At 44.0% G+C, this 17,862-nt stretch overlaps 1 protein-coding gene and 2 long non-coding RNA genes across 59 annotated transcripts; 1 reads left to right on the forward strand and 2 right to left on the reverse strand.

Annotated features, from left to right (window-relative positions):
* Positions 1 to 168: 168 nt before the first annotated feature.
* LOC118379709 (mitotic checkpoint protein BUB3) lies at positions 169 to 16,993 on the reverse strand. 50 transcript variants are annotated; one of them, XM_052503069.1, is made up of 15 exons: positions 16,832 to 16,993; positions 14,485 to 14,679; positions 13,938 to 14,007; positions 13,676 to 13,827; positions 13,192 to 13,350; positions 9,390 to 9,558; positions 9,160 to 9,165; positions 6,517 to 7,474; positions 5,227 to 6,475; positions 5,141 to 5,186; positions 2,758 to 4,911; positions 2,390 to 2,711; positions 1,286 to 2,343; positions 1,057 to 1,239; positions 169 to 694 (listed from the first exon to the last, which is right to left on the reverse strand). In XM_052503069.1, the coding sequence occupies exons 2-8, from the start codon at positions 14,677 to 14,679 to the stop codon at positions 7,254 to 7,256; spliced, it is 972 nt and encodes a 323-aa protein (XP_052359029.1). In that variant the 5' UTR covers positions 16,832 to 16,993; the 3' UTR covers positions 169 to 694; positions 1,057 to 1,239; positions 1,286 to 2,343; positions 2,390 to 2,711; positions 2,758 to 4,911; positions 5,141 to 5,186; positions 5,227 to 6,475; positions 6,517 to 7,253. The 50 variants fall into 50 exon arrangements, 1 of the variants encoding a protein (XP_052359029.1); XR_008103075.1 differs by lacking the exons at positions 9,160 to 9,165; positions 9,390 to 9,558; positions 13,192 to 13,350; ... (2 more) ...; positions 14,485 to 14,679; positions 16,832 to 16,993 and having other exon boundaries at positions 6,517 to 6,558; positions 6,644 to 6,685; positions 6,728 to 7,250; XR_008103073.1 differs by lacking the exons at positions 9,160 to 9,165; positions 9,390 to 9,558; positions 13,192 to 13,350; ... (2 more) ...; positions 14,485 to 14,679; positions 16,832 to 16,993 and having other exon boundaries at positions 6,517 to 6,600; positions 6,644 to 6,685; positions 6,728 to 7,250.
* Positions 7,543 to 9,053, reverse strand: LOC127919469 (uncharacterized). Of its 6 annotated transcripts, XR_008103106.1 has the most exons (4): positions 8,617 to 9,053; positions 8,494 to 8,575; positions 8,330 to 8,411; positions 7,543 to 8,288 (listed from the first exon to the last, which is right to left on the reverse strand). It is a non-coding gene; the product is annotated as an uncharacterized LOC127919469 (long non-coding RNA). The 6 variants fall into 6 exon arrangements; XR_008103109.1 differs by lacking the exon at positions 8,494 to 8,575 and having other exon boundaries at positions 8,330 to 8,370; positions 8,658 to 9,053; XR_008103107.1 differs by lacking the exon at positions 8,494 to 8,575 and having other exon boundaries at positions 8,330 to 8,370.
* LOC127919470 (uncharacterized) lies at positions 10,526 to 13,285 on the forward strand. 3 transcript variants are annotated; one of them, XR_008103111.1, is made up of 4 exons: positions 10,526 to 10,602; positions 10,980 to 11,138; positions 11,676 to 11,785; positions 13,186 to 13,285. It is a non-coding gene; the product is annotated as an uncharacterized LOC127919470 (long non-coding RNA). The 3 variants fall into 3 exon arrangements; XR_008103112.1 differs by lacking the exons at positions 10,526 to 10,602; positions 10,980 to 11,138; positions 11,676 to 11,785 and adding exons at positions 11,896 to 12,005; positions 12,336 to 12,445 and having other exon boundaries at positions 13,186 to 13,271; XR_008103113.1 differs by lacking the exons at positions 10,526 to 10,602; positions 10,980 to 11,138; positions 11,676 to 11,785 and adding exons at positions 11,896 to 12,005; positions 12,825 to 12,934 and having other exon boundaries at positions 13,186 to 13,271.
* Positions 16,994 to 17,862: the final 869 nt, after the last annotated feature.

A 17,862-nucleotide genomic window follows, 5' to 3' on the forward strand; every position in this document is an offset into this window, starting at 1 on the left:
AACCCCCCTCAGAGGGAAAACCATCTCACTTACCTTTAAACAGACCGTACCTCAGTCTTTAAGAACCCCCCCCTCAGAGGGAAAACCATCTCACTTACCTTTAAACAGACCGTACCTCAGTCTTTAAGAACCCCCCCCCCCCTCAGAGGGAAAACATTTTCAATTACATCAGGAAAACAACATTTTCTATTTTTATTTATTTCAAAACTTTTTTTTTTTTTTGCTTCAATACAATGGCAGCTGAATTCCACAGAATGATAAATACCACCATTGTCATGTTTTCCATCTACATCTGGTAAATGTTTAATGTCTTTATGGGGGGGGAGAGAAACCTCAAACAGTTGGCTTGAATAAAACACAAGAAGAAGAAGACCTACAAAAAGGAGGCAGAATAACAACACGCTGTAAAAGGATGAAGACAAATAGATTTAAAAGGAAATCTGGAGAAAACAGACGGTACAACCAGGACAGCATGTAAAATGAGGGATCCATTGATGGGTTATTCTGTCCAGAGTTAAACAGACTTCAGCCCCTTCTTAGAATCAAATCAATAACAGACCTGGGTATAAACACAGCCCCTTAGAATCAAATCAATAACAGACCTGGGTATAAACACAGCCCCTTCTTAGAATCAAATCAATAACAGACCTGGGTATAAACACAGCCCCTTCTTAGAATCAAATCAATAACAGACCTGGGTATAAACACAGCCCCTTAGAATCAAATCAATAACAGACCTGGGTATAAACACACGGCCCCTTCTTAGAATCAAATCAATTAAAGACCTGGGTATAAACACAGCCCCTTAGAATCAAATCAATAACAGACCTGGGTATAAACACAGCCCCTTCTTAGAATCAAATCAATAACAGACCTGGGTATAAACACAGCCCCTTCTTAGAATCAAATCAATACCAGACCTGGGTATAAACACAGCCCCTTCTTAGAATCAAATCAATAACAGACCTGGGTATAAACACAGCCCCTTAGAATCAAATCAATAACAGACCTGGGTATAAAACACGGCCCCTTCTTAGAATCAAATCAATTAAAGACCTGGGTATAAACACAGCCCCTTAGAATCAAATCAATAACAGACCTGGGTATAAACACAGCCCCTTCTTAGAATCAAATCAATAACAGACCTGGGTATAAACACACGGCCCCTTCTTAGAATCAAATCAATAACAGACCTGGGTATAAACACAGCCCCTTCTTAGAATCAAATCAATAACAGACCTGGGTATAAACACAGCCCCTTCTTAGAATCAAATCAATAAAAGACCTGGGTATAAACACAGCCCCTTCTTAGAATCAAATCAATAACAGACCTGGGTATAAACACAGCCCCTTCTTAGAATCAAATCAATAACAGACCTGGGTATAAACACAGCCCCTTCTTAGAATCAAATCAATAACAGACCTGGGTATAAACACAGCCCCTTCTTAGAATCAAATCAATAACAGACCTGGGTATAAACACAGCCCCTTCTTAGAATCAAATCAATAACAGACCTGGGTATAAACACAGCCCCTTCTTAGAATCAAATCAATAACAGACCTGGGTATAAACACAGCCCCTTCTTAGAATCAAATCAATAACAGACCTGGGTATAAACACAGCCCCTTCTTAGAATCAAATCAATAACAGACCTGGGTATAAACACAGCCCCTTCTTAGAATCAAATCAATAACAGACCTGGGTATAAACACAGCCCCTTCTTAGAATCAAATCAATAACAGACCTGGGTATAAACACAGCCCCTTCTTAGAATCAAATCAATAACAGACCTGGGTATAAACACAGCCCCCTCTTAGAATCAAATCAATAACAGACCTGGGTATAAACACAGCCCCTTCTTAGAATCAAATCAATAACAGACCTGGGTATAAACACAGCCCCCTCTTAGAATCAAATCAATTAAAGACCTGGGTATAAACACAGCCCCTTCTTAGAATCAAATCAATAACAGACCTGGGTATAAACACAGCCCCTTCTTAGAATCAAATCAATAACAGACCTGGGTATAAACACAGCCCCTTCTTAGAATCAAATCAATAACAGACCTGGGTATAAACACAGCCCCTTCTTAGAATCAAATCAATAACAGACCTGGGTATAAACACAGCCCCCTCTTAGAATCAAATCAATAACAGACCTGGGTATAAACACAGCCCCTTCTTAGAATCAAATCAATAACAGACCTGGGTATAAACACAGCCCCTTCTTAGAATCAAATCAATAACAGACCTGGGTATAAACACAGCCCCTTCTTAGAATCAAATCAATAACAGACCTGGGTATAAACACAGCCCCTTCTTAGAATCAAATCAATTAAAGACCTGGGTATAAACACAGCCCCTTCTTAGGATCAAATCAATAACAGACCTGGGTATAAACACAGCCCCTTCTTAGAATCAAATCAATAACAGACCTGGGTATAAACACAGCCCCTTCTTAGAATCAAATCAATTAAAGACCTGGGTATAAACACGGCCCCTTCTTAGAATCAAATCAATAACAGACCTGGGTATAAACACAGCCCCTTCTTAGAATCAAATCAATAACAGACCTGGGTATAAACACAGCCCCTTCTTAGAATCAAATCAATAACAGACCTGGGTATAAACACAGCCCCTTCTTAGAATCAAATCAATAACAGACCTGGGTATAAACACAGCCCCTTCTTAGAATCAAATCAATAACAGACCTGGGTATAAACACAGCCCCTTCTTAGAATCAAATCAATACCAGACCTGGGTATAAACACAGCCCCTTCTTAGAATCAAATCAATAACAGACCTGGGTATAAACACAGCCCCTTCTTAGAATCAAATCAATTAAAGACCTGGGTATAAACACAGCCCCTTCTTAGAATCAAATCAATAACAGACCTGGGTATAAACACAGCCCCTTCTTAGAATCAAATCAATAACAGACCTGGGTATAAACACAGCCCCTTCTTAGAATCAAATCAATAACAGACCTGGGTATAAACACAGCCCCTTCTTAGAATCAAATCAATTAAAGACCTGGGTATAAACACAGCCCCTTCTTAGAATCAAATCAATAACAGACCTGGGTATAAACACAGCCCCTTAGAATCAAATCAATAACAGACCTGGGTATAAACACAGCCCCTTAGAATCAAATCAATAACAGACCTGGGTATAAACACGGCCCCTTCTTAGAATCAAATCAATAACAGACCTGGGTATAAACACAGCCCCTTCTTAGAATCAAATCAATAACAGACCTGGGTATAAACACAGCCCCTTCTTAGAATCAAATCAATAACAGACCTGGGTATAAACACAGCCCCTTCTTAGAATCAAATCAATAACAGACCTGGGTATAAACACAGCCCCTTCTTAGAATCAAATCAATAACAGACCTGGGTATAAACACAGCCCCTTCTTAGAATCAAATCAATAACAGACCTGGGTATAAACACAGCCCCTTCTTAGAATCAAATCAATAACAGACCTGGGTATAAACACAGCCCCTTCTTAGAATCAAATCAATAACAGACCTGGGTATAAACACAGCCCCTTCTTAGAATCAAATCAATAACAGACCTGGGTATAAACACAGCCCCTTCTTAGAATCAAATCAATAACAGACCTGGGTATAAACACAGCCCCTTCTTAGAATCAAATCAATAACAGACCTGGGTATAAACACAGCCCCTTCTTAGAATCAAATCAATAACAGACCTGGGTATAAACACAGCCCCTTCTTAGAATCAAATCAATAACAGACCTGGGTATAAACACAGCCCCTTAGAATCAAATCAATAACAGACCTGGGTATAAACACAGCCCCTTCTTAGAATCAAATCAATAACAGACCTGGGTATAAACACACAGCCCCTTCTTAGAATCAAATCAATAACAGACCTGGGTATAAACACAGCCCCTTCTTAGAATCAAATCAATAACAGACCTGGGTATAAACACAGCCCCTTCTTAGAATCAAATCAATAACAGACCTGGGTATAAACACAGCCCCTTCTTAGAATCAAATCAATAACAGACCTGGGTATAAACACAGCCCCTTCTTAGAATCAAATCAATAACAGACCTGGGTATAAACACAGCCCCTTAGAATCAAATCAATAACAGACCTGGGTATAAACACAGCCCCTTCTTAGAATCAAATCAATAACAGACCTGGGTATAAACACAGCCCCTTCTTAGAATCAAATCAATAACAGACCTGGGTATAAACACAGCCCCTTCTTAGAATCAAATCAATAACAGACCTGGGTATAAACACAGCCCCTTCTTAGAATCAAATCAATAACAGACCTGGGTATAAACACAGCCCCTTCTTAGAATCAAATCAATAACAGACCTGGGTATAAACACAGCCCCTTCTTAGAATCAAATCAATAACAGACCTGGGTATAAACACAGCCCCTTCTTAGAATCAAATCAATAACAGACCTGGGTATAAACACAGCCCCTTCTTAGAATCAAATCAATAACAGACCTGGGTATAAACACAGCCCCTTCTTAGAATCAAATCAATAACAGACCTGGGTATAAACACAGCCCCTTCTTAGAATCAAATCAATAACAGACCTGGGTATAAACACAGCCCCTTCTTAGAATCAAATCAATAACAGACCTGGGTATAAACACAGCCCCTTCTTAGAATCAAATCAATTAAAGACCTGGGTATAAACACAGCCCCTTCTTAGAATCAAATCAATAACAGACCTGGGTATAAACACAGCCCCTTCTTAGAATCAAATCAATAACAGACCTGGGTATAAACACAGCCCCTTCTTAGAATCAAATCAATTAAAGACCTGGGTATAAACACACGGCCCCTTCTTAGAATCAAATCAATAACAGACCTGGGTATAAACACAGCCCCTTCTTAGAATCAAATCAATTAAAGACCTGGGTATAAACACACAGCCCCTTAGAATCAAATCAATAACAGACCTGGGTATAAACACACAGCCCCTTCTTAGAATCAAATCAATTAAAGACCTGGGTATAAACACACAGCCCCTTAGAATCAAATCAATAACAGACCTGGGTATAAACACACAGCCCCTTCTTAGAATCAAATCAATTAAAGACCTGGGTATAAACACAGCCCCTTAGAATCAAATCAATAACAGACCTGGGTATAAACACAGCCCCCTCTTAGAATCAAATCAATTAAAGACCTAAGACACACAGCCCCTTAGAATCAAATCAATTAAAGACCTGGGTATAAACACAGCCCCTTCTTAGAATCAAATCAATAACAGACCTGGGTATAAACACAGCCCCTTCTTAGAATCAAATCAATTAAAGACCTGGGTATAAACACAGCCCCTTCTTAGAATCAAATCAATTAAAGACCTGGGTATAAACACAAACTCAAAATGGAGGAGGTTACTTAGTACTGAAGTCCCTTAAGAGATTCCCCTCAACTGCCTCTTTCACTATTGATAGAAACCAGACAACTGGGAAGAAGGAAAAAAAACAGCAGCTTCTGACTCAATTCAGCTTTGTAATCTATGAATGAATGGTCGACCCCATCTGTTATGATACGGAGAGGGACAGGGCTGAAACCTTGTTAAGGGCTTCTGTAATTCACTTTAAGAGAGAGAGAGAGAAACAGAGAGAGAGAGAGAAACAGAGAGAGAGAGAGAAACAGAGAGAGAGAGAGAGAGAAACAGAGAGAGAGAGAGAGAAACAGAGAGAGAGAGAGAGAGAGAAACAGAGAGAGAGAGAGAGAAACAGAGAGAGAGAAACAGAGAGAGAGAGAAACAGAGAGAGAGAGAAACAGAGAGAGAGAAACAGAGAGAGAGAAACAGAGAGAGAGAAACAGAGAGAGAGAGAAACAGAGAGAGAGAGAAACAGAGAGAGAGAGAAACAGAGAGAGAGAGAAACAGAGAGAGAGAGAGAGAGAAACAGAGAGAGAGAGAGAGAGAAACAGAGAGAGAGAGAGAGAGAAACAGAGAGAGAGAAAGAGAAACAGAGCGAGAGAAACAGGGTCCTGAGAGTTTCCTGTCTTTATGCTCTGCCAACTGCTGGTGAGCGACCCATGTGAAGTAGTGGGTCCCATAGTACTGCATCTCATCACAGGAGGAGGGACGTGGAAACCGTAATTCTCCGCTCTGACATCAATTCACCTGCTGGAGCAGGATCTCTGGAGTCATTAACATGTCTTTATTGATTATAGGGAAATGCATTACCGCAACAAATTGGATTTTTGTCTTTAGTCTTTATTCGACTCTTTAGACAAATCAATAGTCATGTCATTACAGAAAAAACCTTATTCCTTTTCAATTGGTCTGAGAAGAGTGATGCAATAAGAGGGGCGGGGCTAGATACAATAACCTAATTTCACCAGTTTATGAGCTGGGCGGGGCTAGACACAACAACCTAATTTCACCAGTTTATGAGAGGGGTGGGGCTAGACAGCCTAATTCTACCAGTTTATTAGAGGGGCGGGGCTAGACACAACCTAATTCTACCAGTTTATTAGAGGGCGGGGCTAGACACAACCTAATTCTACCAGTTTATTAGAGGGGCGGGGCTAGACACAACCTAATTCTACCAGTTTATTAGAGGGGCGGGGCTAGACACAACCTAATTCTACCAGTTTATTAGGGGCGGGGCTAGACACAACAACCTAATTTCACCAGTTTATTAGAGGGCCGGGGCTAGACACAACCTAATTCTCCCAGTTTATTAGAGGGCCGGGGCTAGACACAACCTAATTCTACCAGTGTATTAGAGGGGCAGGGCTAGACAACTGAAACATGGGTCTAGTCCTTTTACATGTGTTAATAAAGCTTCACGTTTCATTTTTAAAGTACAAATAAATGGGAACAGTAAAAAAAAAAATGTAAATCAACTTTAAATCCAACAAATATAGGCAGATGAACAAAGGTCAGCGAAGGTTGTTTTGTATAGATGGATCCATTCAGCTGTCTTCGGGACTCTCCTGGAGCCACACATCCACAGACAGATCAGGAGGCAGCCATTTTGTCAAGTCCTCATCGGTCTGTCAACTACGGGGATATTGAAAGTTGGAGAGAGCTAGAGAGAGAGAGCGAGCTAGATGGCCAGGTAAAATACCAGCTGCCTGCTCCTGGTCAATGCTGCCATTCATATGTACCAAAACAAGTGTGAGGGGCAGTGTGGCGGTGCGGTCCATACAAGACCACCGGGATGTGGACTGGATGTTCAGAATCAGACCGGGCCCCATGGTGTGAATCAGACAGGAGGACCGCCCCGACTCACTTGGGCTTCGTCTCTGCGTCTGTGACCTGACGGATGAAGACGGTGTCCTCCGGGTGGCTGATGTCTCCCTGCTCCTGCATGTAAGAGGAGGCGATGGCCAGCGTGGAGCCGTCGTTACTGAAGGCCAAGGAGGCGATAGACGTGGGGTAGCGGTGAAACTGACACAGACGCTTCTTGTTGAAAGGGTCCCAGATGTTCACAAAGCCGTCTGAGCCACCTGGTCGAGAGAGACAGAGAGAGAGACAGAGAGAGAGACAGAGAGAGAGACAGAGAGAGAGACAGAGAGAGAGAGAGACAGAGAGAGAGAGAGAGAGAGAGAGAGAGAGAGAGACAGAGAGAGAGGTTGTCAAGGTCAACCGGAGGAACGAAAATTTATCTACAGAGTAGTTACGAGTTTTATGAGATTATAATCTGGAGGCTAAATCATTCATCAAGTGCTCCCTTGAGTGTAACCATGGCGATATGAATCCAAAAAGGTCACATGATAACAGACCATAAAACAACAGGAAATAAAAATGAAGCTTCATGGATCCTTGTTTTGTTTTTTTTACATTCTGGATCAATAATAGTTCTCGTTTTTTTATTGTAGTTGAACATTTCAAAAGCAGTCTTAACGACGAACGACTGCTGAGTTGTATTAGCGCCAATAGAAAGTACCCCACCTGTAGCTGAGTTGTATTAGCGCCAATAGAAAGTATCCCACCTGTAGCTGAGTTGTATTAGCGCCAATAGAAAGTATCCCACCTGTAGCTGAGTTGTATTAGCGCCAATAGAAAGTATCCCACCTGTAGCTGAGTTGTATTAGCGCCAATAGAAAGTATCCCACCTGTAGCTGAGTTGTATTAGCGCCAATAGAAAGTATCCCACCTGTAGCTGAGTTGTATTAGCGCCAATAGAAAGTATCCCACCTGTAGCTGAGTTGTATTAGCGCCAATAGAAAGTATCCCACCTGTAGCTGAGTTGTATTAGCGCCAATAGAAAGTATCCCACCTGTAGCTGAGTTGTATTAGAGCCAATAGAAAGTATCCCACCTGTAGCAGAGTTGTATTAGCGCCAATAGAAAGTATCCCACCTGTAGCTGAGTTGTATTAGAGCCAATAGAAAGTATCCCACCTGTAGCTGAGTTGTATTAGCGCCAATAGAAAGTATCCCACCTGTAGCTGAGTTGTATTAGCGCCAACAGAAAGTATCCCACCTGTAGCTGAGTTGTATTAGCGCCAACAGAAAGTATCCCACCTGTAGCTGAGTTGTATTAGCGCCAATAGAAAGTATCCCACCTGTAGCTGAGTTGTATTAGCGCCAATAGAAAGTATCCCACCTGTAGCAGAGTTGTATTAGCGCCAACAGAAAGTATCCCACCTGTAGCTGAGTTGTATTAGCGCCAATAGAAAGTATCCCACCTGTAGCTGAGTTGTATTAGCGCCAATAGAAAGTATCCCACCTGTAGCTGAGTTGTATTAGCGCCAATAGAAAGTATCCCACCTGTAGCTGAGTTGTATTAGCGCCAATAGAAAGTATCCCACCTGTAGCTGAGTTGTATTAGCGCCAATAGAAAGTATCCCACCTGTAGCTGAGTTGTATTAGCGCCAATAGAAAGTATCCCACCTGTAGCTGAGTTGTATTAGCGCCAATAGAAAGTATCCCACCTGTAGCTGAGTTGTATTAGCGCCAATAGAAAGTATCCCACCTGTAGCTGAGTTGTATTAGCGCCAATAGAAAGTATCCCACCTGTAGCTGAGTTGTATTAGCGCCAATAGAAAGTATCCCACCTGTAGCTGAGTTGTATTAGCGCCAATAGAAAATCCCAGAAAGTACCCCACCTGTAGCTGAGTTGTATTAGCGCCAATAGAAAGTATCCCACCTGTAGCTGAGTTGTATTAGCGCCAATAGAAAGTCTCCCACCTGTAGCTGAGTTGTATTAGCGCCAATAGAAAGTAGAAGTGGTCCTTCTGTGGCTCAGTTGGTAGAGCATGGCGCTTGTAACGCCAGGGTAGTGGGTTCGATTCCCGGGACCACCCATGACGTAGAATGTATGCACACATGACTGTAAGTTGCTTTGGATAAAAGCGTCAGCTAAATGGCATATATTATTTATATTATTATTATTTATTATTATTTATCCCACCTGTAGCTGAAGGTGTTGTGGACCCCGTGGAAGGAGATGGCGTTGACAGGATAGACCTGTTCTATGCCGTTCTCCTTCAGGCGGTGGCTGAAGGCGTACTTCTTCTTCTGCATTTCCTGGCTGGGGTCCAGGTACTCCACAGCAACACGTCCTTCTATGGAGCTCAGGACATAGCCCTACAAAAACAAGACAATATAGACACCTGGTCTCACCGGACAGACAAAGACAACCATGTGTGGTCCTGTCGGGCTCAGCTGGTTAGAGTGCGGCGCTTAGCAATGCCAGGTCATGGGTTCAAGTCCCAAAGGGGATCACATAGGCCTGCTGAAACATGTATGATGTCACCGTACGTTGCTGTGGATAAAAGCATAATCTAAGTGACGTTTAGTATTGTGTTTGTTTGTTAGGGAAGGCCCTGATGGCTCGTGTCTGGTACTGAGCTAGTCTAGAGGTTTACCTGAGCCCTGATGGCTCGTGTCTGGTACTGAGCTAGTCTAGAGGTTTACCTGAGCCCTGATGGCTCGTGTCTGGTATTGAGCTAGTCTAGAGGTTTACCTGAGCCCTGATGGCTCGTGTCTGGTACTGAGCTAGTCTAGAGGTTTACCTGTTTGTTAGGGAAGGCCCTGATGGCTCTGTAGCTGAGTCTGGTACTAGAAAGCACCTAGAGGTTTACCTGAGCCCTGATGGCTCGTGTCTGTGTATAGAAAGAGCTAGTCTAGAGGTTTACCTAGAAAGAGCCCTGATGGCTGAGTCTGGTACTGAGCTAGTCTAGAGGTTTACCTGTTTGTTAGGGAAGGCCCTGATGGCTCGTGTCTGGTGAGCTAGTCTAGAGGGGTTTACCTGAGCCCTGATGGCACACATGTGTAAGTCTGGTACTGAGCTAGTCTAGAGGTTTACCTGTTTGTTAGGAAGGCCCTGATGGAGTGTCTGGTACTGAGCTAGTCTAGAGGTTTACCTGAGCCCTGATGGCTCGTGTCTGGTATTGAGCTAGTCTAGAGGTTTACCTGAGCCCTGATGGCTCAAGTGTCTGGTACTGAGCTAGTCTAGAGGTTTACCTGTTTGTTAGGGAAGGCCCTGATGGCTCGTGTCTGGTACTGAGCTAGTCTAGAGGTTTACCTGAGCCCTGATGGCTCGTGTCTGGTACTGAGCTAGTCTAGAGGTTTACCTGTTTGTTAGGGAAGGCCCTGATGGCTCGTGTCTGGTACTGAGCTAGTCTAGAGGTTTACCTGAGCCCTGATGGCTCGTGTCTGGTACTGAGCTAGTCTAGAGGTTTACCTGTTTGTTAGGGAAGGCCCTGATGGCTCGTGTCTGGTACTGAGCTAGTCTAGAGGTTTACCTGAGCCCTGATGGCTCGTGTCTGGTACTGAGCTAGTCTAGAGGTTTACCTGTTTGTTAGGAAGGCCCTGATGGCTCGTGTCTGGTATTGAGCTAGTCTAGAGGTTTACCTGAGCCCTGATGGCTCGTGTCTGGTACTGAGCTAGTCTAGAGGTTTACCTGTTTGTTAGGAAGGCCCTGATGGCTCGTGTCTGGTACTGAGCTAGTCTAGAGGTTTACCTGAGCCCTGATGGCTCGTGTCTGGTACTGAGCTAGTCTAGAGGTTTACCTGAGCCCTGATGGCTCGTGTCTGGTATTGAGCTAGTCTAGAGGTTTACCTGAGCCCTGATGGCTCGTGTCTGGTACTGAGCTAGTCTAGAGGTTTACCTGTTTGTTAGGGAAGGCCCTGATGGCTCGTGTCTGGTACTGAGCTAGTCTAGAGGTTTACCTGAGCCCTGATGGCTCGTGTCTGGTATTGAGCTAGTCTAGAGGTTTACCTGAGCCCTGATGGCTCGTGTCTGGTACTGAGCTAGTCTAGAGGTTTACCTGTTTGTTAGGGAAGGCCCTGATGGCTCGTGTCTGGTACTGAGCTAGTCTAGAGGTTTACCTGAGCCCTGATGGCTCGTGTCTGGTACTGAGCTAGTCTAGAGGTTTACCTGTTTGTTAGGGAAGGCCCTGATGGCTCGTGTCTGGTACTGAGCTAGTCTAGAGGTTTACCTGAGCCCTGATGGCTCGTGTCTGGTACTGAGCTAGTCTAGAGGTTTACCTGTTTGTTAGGGAAGGCCCTGATGGCTCGTGTCTGGTACTGAGCTAGTCTAGAGGTTTACCTGAGCCCTGATGGCTCGTGTCTGGTATTGAGCTAGTCTAGAGGTTTACCTGAGCCCTGATGGCTCGTGTCTGGTACTGAGCTAGTCTAGAGGTTTACCTGTTTGTTAGGAAGGCCCTGATGGCTCGTGTCTGGTACTGAGCTAGTCTAGAGGTTTACCTGAGCCCTGATGGCTCGTGTCTGGTACTGAGCTAGTCTAGAGGTTTACCTGTTTGTTAGGGAAGGCCCTGATGGCTCGTGTCTGGTACTGAGCTAGTCTAGAGGTTTACCTGAGCCCTGATGGCTCGTGTCTGGTACTGAGCTAGTCTAGAGGTTTACCTGTTTGTTAGGGAAGGCCCTGATGGCTCGTGTCTGGTACTGAGCTAGTCTAGAGGTTTACCTGAGCCCTGATGGCTCGTGTCTGGTACTGAGCTAGTCTAGAGGTTTACCTGTTTGTTAGGGAAGGCCCTGATGGCTCGTGTCTGGTACTGAGCTAGTCTAGAGGTTTACCTGTTTGTTAGGGAAGGCCCTGATGGCTCGTGTCTGGTACTGAGCTAGTCTAGAGGTTTACCTGAGCCCTGATGGCTCGTGTCTGGTACTGAGCTAGTCTAGAGGTTTACCTGTTTGTTAGGGAAGGCCCTGATGGCTCGTGTCTGGTACTGAGCTAGTCTAGAGGTTTACCTGAGCCCTGATGGCTCGTGTCTGGTACTGAGCTAGTCTAGAGGTTTACCTGTTTGTTAGGGAAGGCCCTGATGGCTCGTGTCTGGTACTGAGCTAGTCTAGAGGTTTACCTGAGCCCTGATGGCTCGTGTCTGGTATTGAGCTAGTCTAGAGGTTTACCTGAGCCCTGATGGCTCGTGTCTGGTACTGAGCTAGTCTAGAGGTTTACCTGTTTGTTAGGGAAGGCCCTGATGGCTCGTGTCTGGTACTGAGCTAGTCTAGAGGTTTACCTGAGCCCTGATGGCTCGTGTCTGGTACTGAGCTAGTCTAGAGGTTTACCTGTTTGTTAGGGAAGGCCCTGATGGCTCGTGTCTGGTACTGAGCTAGTCTAGAGGTTTACCTGAGCCCTGATGGCTCGTGTCTGGTACTGAGCTAGTCTAGAGGTTTACCTGTTTGTTAGGGAAGGCCCTGATGGCTCGTGTCTGGTACTGAGCTAGTCTAGAGGTTTACCTGAGCCCTGATGGCTCGTGTCTGGTACTGAGCTAGTCTAGAGGTTTACCTGTTTGTTAGGGAAGGCCCTGATGGCTCGTGTCTGGTACTGAGCTAGTCTAGAGGTTTACCTGAGCCCTGATGGCTCGTGTCTGGTATTGAGCTAGTCTAGAGGTTTACCTGAGCCCTGATGGCTCGTGTCTGGTACTGAGCTAGTCTAGAGGTTTACCTGTTTGTTAGGGAAGGCCCTGATGGCTCGTGTCTGGTACTGAGCTAGTCTAGAGGTTTACCTGAGCCCTGATGGCTCGTGTCTGGTACTGAGCTAGTCTAGAGGTTTACCTGTTTGTTAGGGAAGGCCCTGATGGCTCGTGTCTGGTACTGAGCTAGTCTAGAGGTTTACCTGAGCCCTGATGGCTCGTGTCTGGTACTGAGCTAGTCTAGAGGTTTACCTGTTTGTTAGGGAAGGCCCTGATGGCTCGTGTCTGGTACTGAGCTAGTCTAGAGGTTTTAGCCCTGTTTGTTAGGTCTGGTAGAGGTTTACCTGTTTGTTAGGGAAGGCCCTGATGGCTCGTGTCTGGTATTTCAGACTGGACTCTCTCCTCTGCTGGACGTAGCCCATATTCCTCAGGTCCCAGACCAACACCCTCCTCCCTGCTGTCCCCACTATCAGCCGGTCACCAGCCACAGAGAGGGTGTACACCTTCGTTAAAAAAGACAAAAGACACCAGAACAGTCTTAAAATGTGTGTCTCACAATCGATCTCTCTCTCAACGTCCATATGCCTGTAAGTATGTCCCATTCTCAACAAAAAACAGACTATTCATTTTTTTTAAAAACTTTAATACGTAGAATGTATGCACACATGACTGTAAGTCGCTTTGGATAAAAGCGTCTGCTAAATGGCATATATTATTATTATTATATATAAAATCAGAATTGAAAATGAGGTCAACATCTGCTTTGGTCTTTCTGAACAGACCCATAAAAGCCCAGGACTGTTTCATACAGAGTTTAGATAGATCCACCTTTTCAGGTTGTGTGAAGGTGCCAGCGTTGCAGGGGGTCCTGGGGTCCCACAGCCTGACTGACCTATCCCAGCTACCGGTTACCATGACGTTGACCTCTGGACAGTATTCCACACAGCGGATGGGGGCGTCGTGTGTCCCAACTATTGTATCTACACGCAAGGGAGAGAAATATGGACCGTAAAAAATAAATAAGAAACACGGTGCATTTAATAACAACAGGAAGCACACCATTCAGTGGTGATGTATTGTACAGACACACCTTGATCTGTATTCAAGTCGTGGGTTTTCAACTGCGTGTCCAGGCCTCCACTCCAGGCATGTGTCGGGTCCTACAAGAGAAGAGATATCTGACTCTTAAACGTGTTCCTTGACTGGGGGGGCGACACCATTTTGACTACATTGTAACATTGTTTGTAGAAATGTACTTTTAACAGTATTGTCATGTTTCTTCTTCTTCTTTGTGTGTGTGTAACAGTATAACTTTAGACTGTCCCCTCGCCCCGACCCAGGCTCTAACCAGGGACCCTCTGCACACATCAACAACAGTCACCCACAAAGCATCGTTACCCATCGCTCCACAAAAGCCGCGGCCCTTGCAGAGCAAAGGGGGAACTACTACTTCAAGGTCTCAAAGCGAGTGACGTCACCGATCGAAATGCTAGTAGCGCGCACCACCGCTAACTAGCTAGCCATTTCACATCCGTTATACATGTGTCTGTGTGTGTAGCAAAGTAGCCAACTCTGCATTTAAAATTGAGTAACTGATTACTATGGAAACGCTTATGACAAATTAAAAACGTGTTTACATAGAAAGCACAATCCAGCACAGGTGCCAGGTGAGAATACTTGATCCTCATGGAGTTGCCTGCCACATCGTAGAGCCGGACAGTACAGTCCCAAGAGGACACTAGAAGGAACTGGCCTGTACTGGGGCTGAACTTCACGGCAGAGATACTGTCCTCTGGTCCCTGGTTCAGTTTGTACTCGTTCGAACCAGTCATCTGCAGGGAGAGAACAGATACCAAAGCTATTAGGCCATACTGGCGATTACGTAGGAGGGTAAGGGAGCTTTCCTGTAGAGTAGTAGTTCGAGCCCTGAAGTAGATGGAGAATGCCGGGATGTATCTCTTGAAAACCATAACATGATCAGGTAATATAATTGTTATCTTGCTAGCTAAGCTGTCATACTTGTGTTGGCGAAATAAACAAACCAGCCAACATGTAACGCAACATGACCTGTACAGTTTGATACACGAGAACGTTACTGTCCTGGAAATTCAAGAACATGAATTGGGTGTGCTGAAAATATAGCAAGTTAGCAAACTATTTGGGAGGGTAGGTAGGCTAGCTAATGTAATTAACTAGCTAGTATACATAACTGGCTAGCCAGTGGATCCGCAGAAGCTAGCCAACTTGGTCTCAGCTACTTACACATTGGCTAACGTTAGCTAATCAGCTGTTTTCTATCAGGTAACATTGGCTAACGTTAGCTAATAAGCTGTTTTCTATCGGGTAACATTGGCTAACGTTAGCTAATCAGCTGTTTTCTATCGGGTAACATTGGCTAACGTTAGCCAATCAGCTGTTTTCTATCGGGTAACATTGGCTAACGTTAGCCAATCAGCTGTTTTCTATCGGGTAACATTGGCTAACGTTAGCCAATCAGCTGTTTTCTATCGGGTAACATTGGCTAACGTTAGCCAATCAGCTGTTTTCTATCGGGTAACATTGGCTAACGTTAGCTAATCAGCTGTTTTATATTGGGTAACATTGGCTAACGTTAGCCAATCAGCTGTTTTCTATCGGGTAACATTGGCTAACGTTAGCCAATCAGCTGTTTTCTATCGGGTAACATTGGCTAACGTTAGCCAATCAGCTGTTTTAATAGCTAATCAGCTGTTTTCTATCGGGTAACATTGGCTAACGTTAGCCAATCATCTGTTTTCTATCGGGTAACATTGGCTAACGTTAGCCAATCAGCTGTTTTCTATCGGGTAACATTGGCTAACGTTAGCCAATCAGCTGTTTTCTATCGGGTAACATTGGCTAACGTTAGCCAATCAGCTGTTTTCTATCGGGTGACATTGGCTAACGTTAGCCAATCAGCTGTTTTCTATCGGGTAACATTGGCTAACGTTAGCCAATCAGCTGTTTTCTATCGGGTAACATTGGCTAACGTTAGCCAATCAGCTGTTTTCTGTCGGGTAACATTGGCTAACAGCCAATCAGCTGTTTTACATTTACATTTAAGTCATTTAAGACGCTCTTATCCAGAGCCAATCAGCTGTTTTCTATCGGGTAACAGTGGCTAACGTTAGCCAATCAGCTGTTTTCTATCGGGTAACATTGGCTAACGTTAGCCAATCAGCTGTTTTCTATCGGGCCAATCAGCTGTTTTCTATCGGGTAACATTGGCTAACGTTAGCCAATCAGCTGTTTTCTATCGGGTAACATTGGCTAACGTTAGCCAAACGTTAGCCAATCAGCTGTTTTCTATCGGGTAACATTGGCTAACGTAGCCAATCAGCCAATCAGCTGTTTTCTATCGGGTAACATTGGCTAACGTTAGCCAATCAGCTGTTTTCTATCGGGTAACATTGGCTAACGTTAGCCAATCAGCTGTTTTCTATCGGGTAACATTGGCTAACGTTAGCCAATCAGCTGTTTTCTATCGGGTAACATTGGCTAACGTTAGCCAATCAGCTGTTTTCTATCGGGTAACATTGGCTAACGTTAGCCAATCAGCTGTTTTCTATCGGGTAACATTGGCTAACGTTAGCCAATCAGCTGTTTTCTATCGGGTAACATTGGCTAACGTTAGCCAATCAGCTGTTTTCTATCGGGTAACATTGGCTAACGTTAGCCAATCAGCTGTTTTCTATCGGGTAACATTGGCTAACGTTAGCAAATCAGCTGTTTTTTCGGGTAACATTGGCTAACGTTAGCCAATCAGCTGTTTTCTATCGGGTAACATTGGCTAACGTTAGCCAATCAGCTGTTTTCTATCGGGTAACATTGGCTAACGTTAGCTGCTAATATTAGCTAACTAGCGTGGATGGTGAAGGCAGGCCAAGCTAGCTATAGATTGATTATGCGTTATAGCTAGATTGTTTTGTCAATGAATTAGATTTTTATTTTTTTTTTTTTACTCACCGTTCTTGGTTTACGCTAAAGTAATCTCCTTTGGTATGAAATTGGAAGAAAAAAATAACTCGTTTATCTTATAGACTAATATTTTCGCTTCCTCGTCCCTCTCGCTGAAGACACTCCACAGCAGCGTTGCTACACGAGTGAATTGATTGGTCAGAACGAAGAAACCAACTTTCCCGCCTGGCTCGTGATTCTTTGAAAATTCTCTTCCGTTGTCGAGTACATGGGTCATGTGATATGGGACATACTTCAAATGACCGTATCTAAAAACCCTGTTGTTGTCGAGGACATGGGTCATGTGATATGGGACATACTTCAAATGACCGTATCTAAAAACCCTGTTGTTGTCGAGGACATGGGTCATGTGATATGGGACACAAATGACAGGGTCATGGGTCATGTGATATGGGACATACTTCAAATGACCGTATCTAAAAACTAGTTTGACAGCTCCGTTGTCGTTTTTAGAAGAATTGTTAAATAAATGTTAACTGTTTGGTTGTAATATCATCACCTCTTGAAGAACATATTCAGACCTACAAAATGTCATATTATTCCATTGCGCAAATGTTGTTCTAATCTTTAAAGTTATACAGCAAGTAACTGCTTGCTTTTCACGACCAGTAAACATTAATAATCATGTAATTTCAGATATGTAGGATAGCCTCACGATATATCTTAATATTGGCCGCCATTAATTTGATATTTGAGAGATATAAAATTAAACTGAACAAATATGACAAGTGTGAGTGGTTTTGGTTAATTTCCCATGTTTTGTGGGCTCTGTCTGTCTAGCAGCAGAATGGCGCATTTGCCATGGTCCTTCATGCCCCGTGTACACGAGCACAAGCCGCGGCGCGGTGAAACACCGCTTCCCGTTCATTTTCAATGGAAGGGGGCGGGGATCTTCGGGCGGTGCGAACATGGCGTGGGAGGCGGTGAAACATATCAACTTTACCCAAATGTATGCAAATCACCAGCGCGACCGCTGGGCAATGACCAATCATATCGAGTGGCTCCCATGACAAAGTTGA

This window comes from Oncorhynchus keta, unplaced genomic scaffold (genome assembly GCF_023373465.1).
Source record: "Oncorhynchus keta strain PuntledgeMale-10-30-2019 unplaced genomic scaffold, Oket_V2 Un_contig_16762_pilon_pilon, whole genome shotgun sequence".
Taxonomy (NCBI): Eukaryota; Metazoa; Chordata; class Actinopteri; order Salmoniformes; family Salmonidae; genus Oncorhynchus; species Oncorhynchus keta.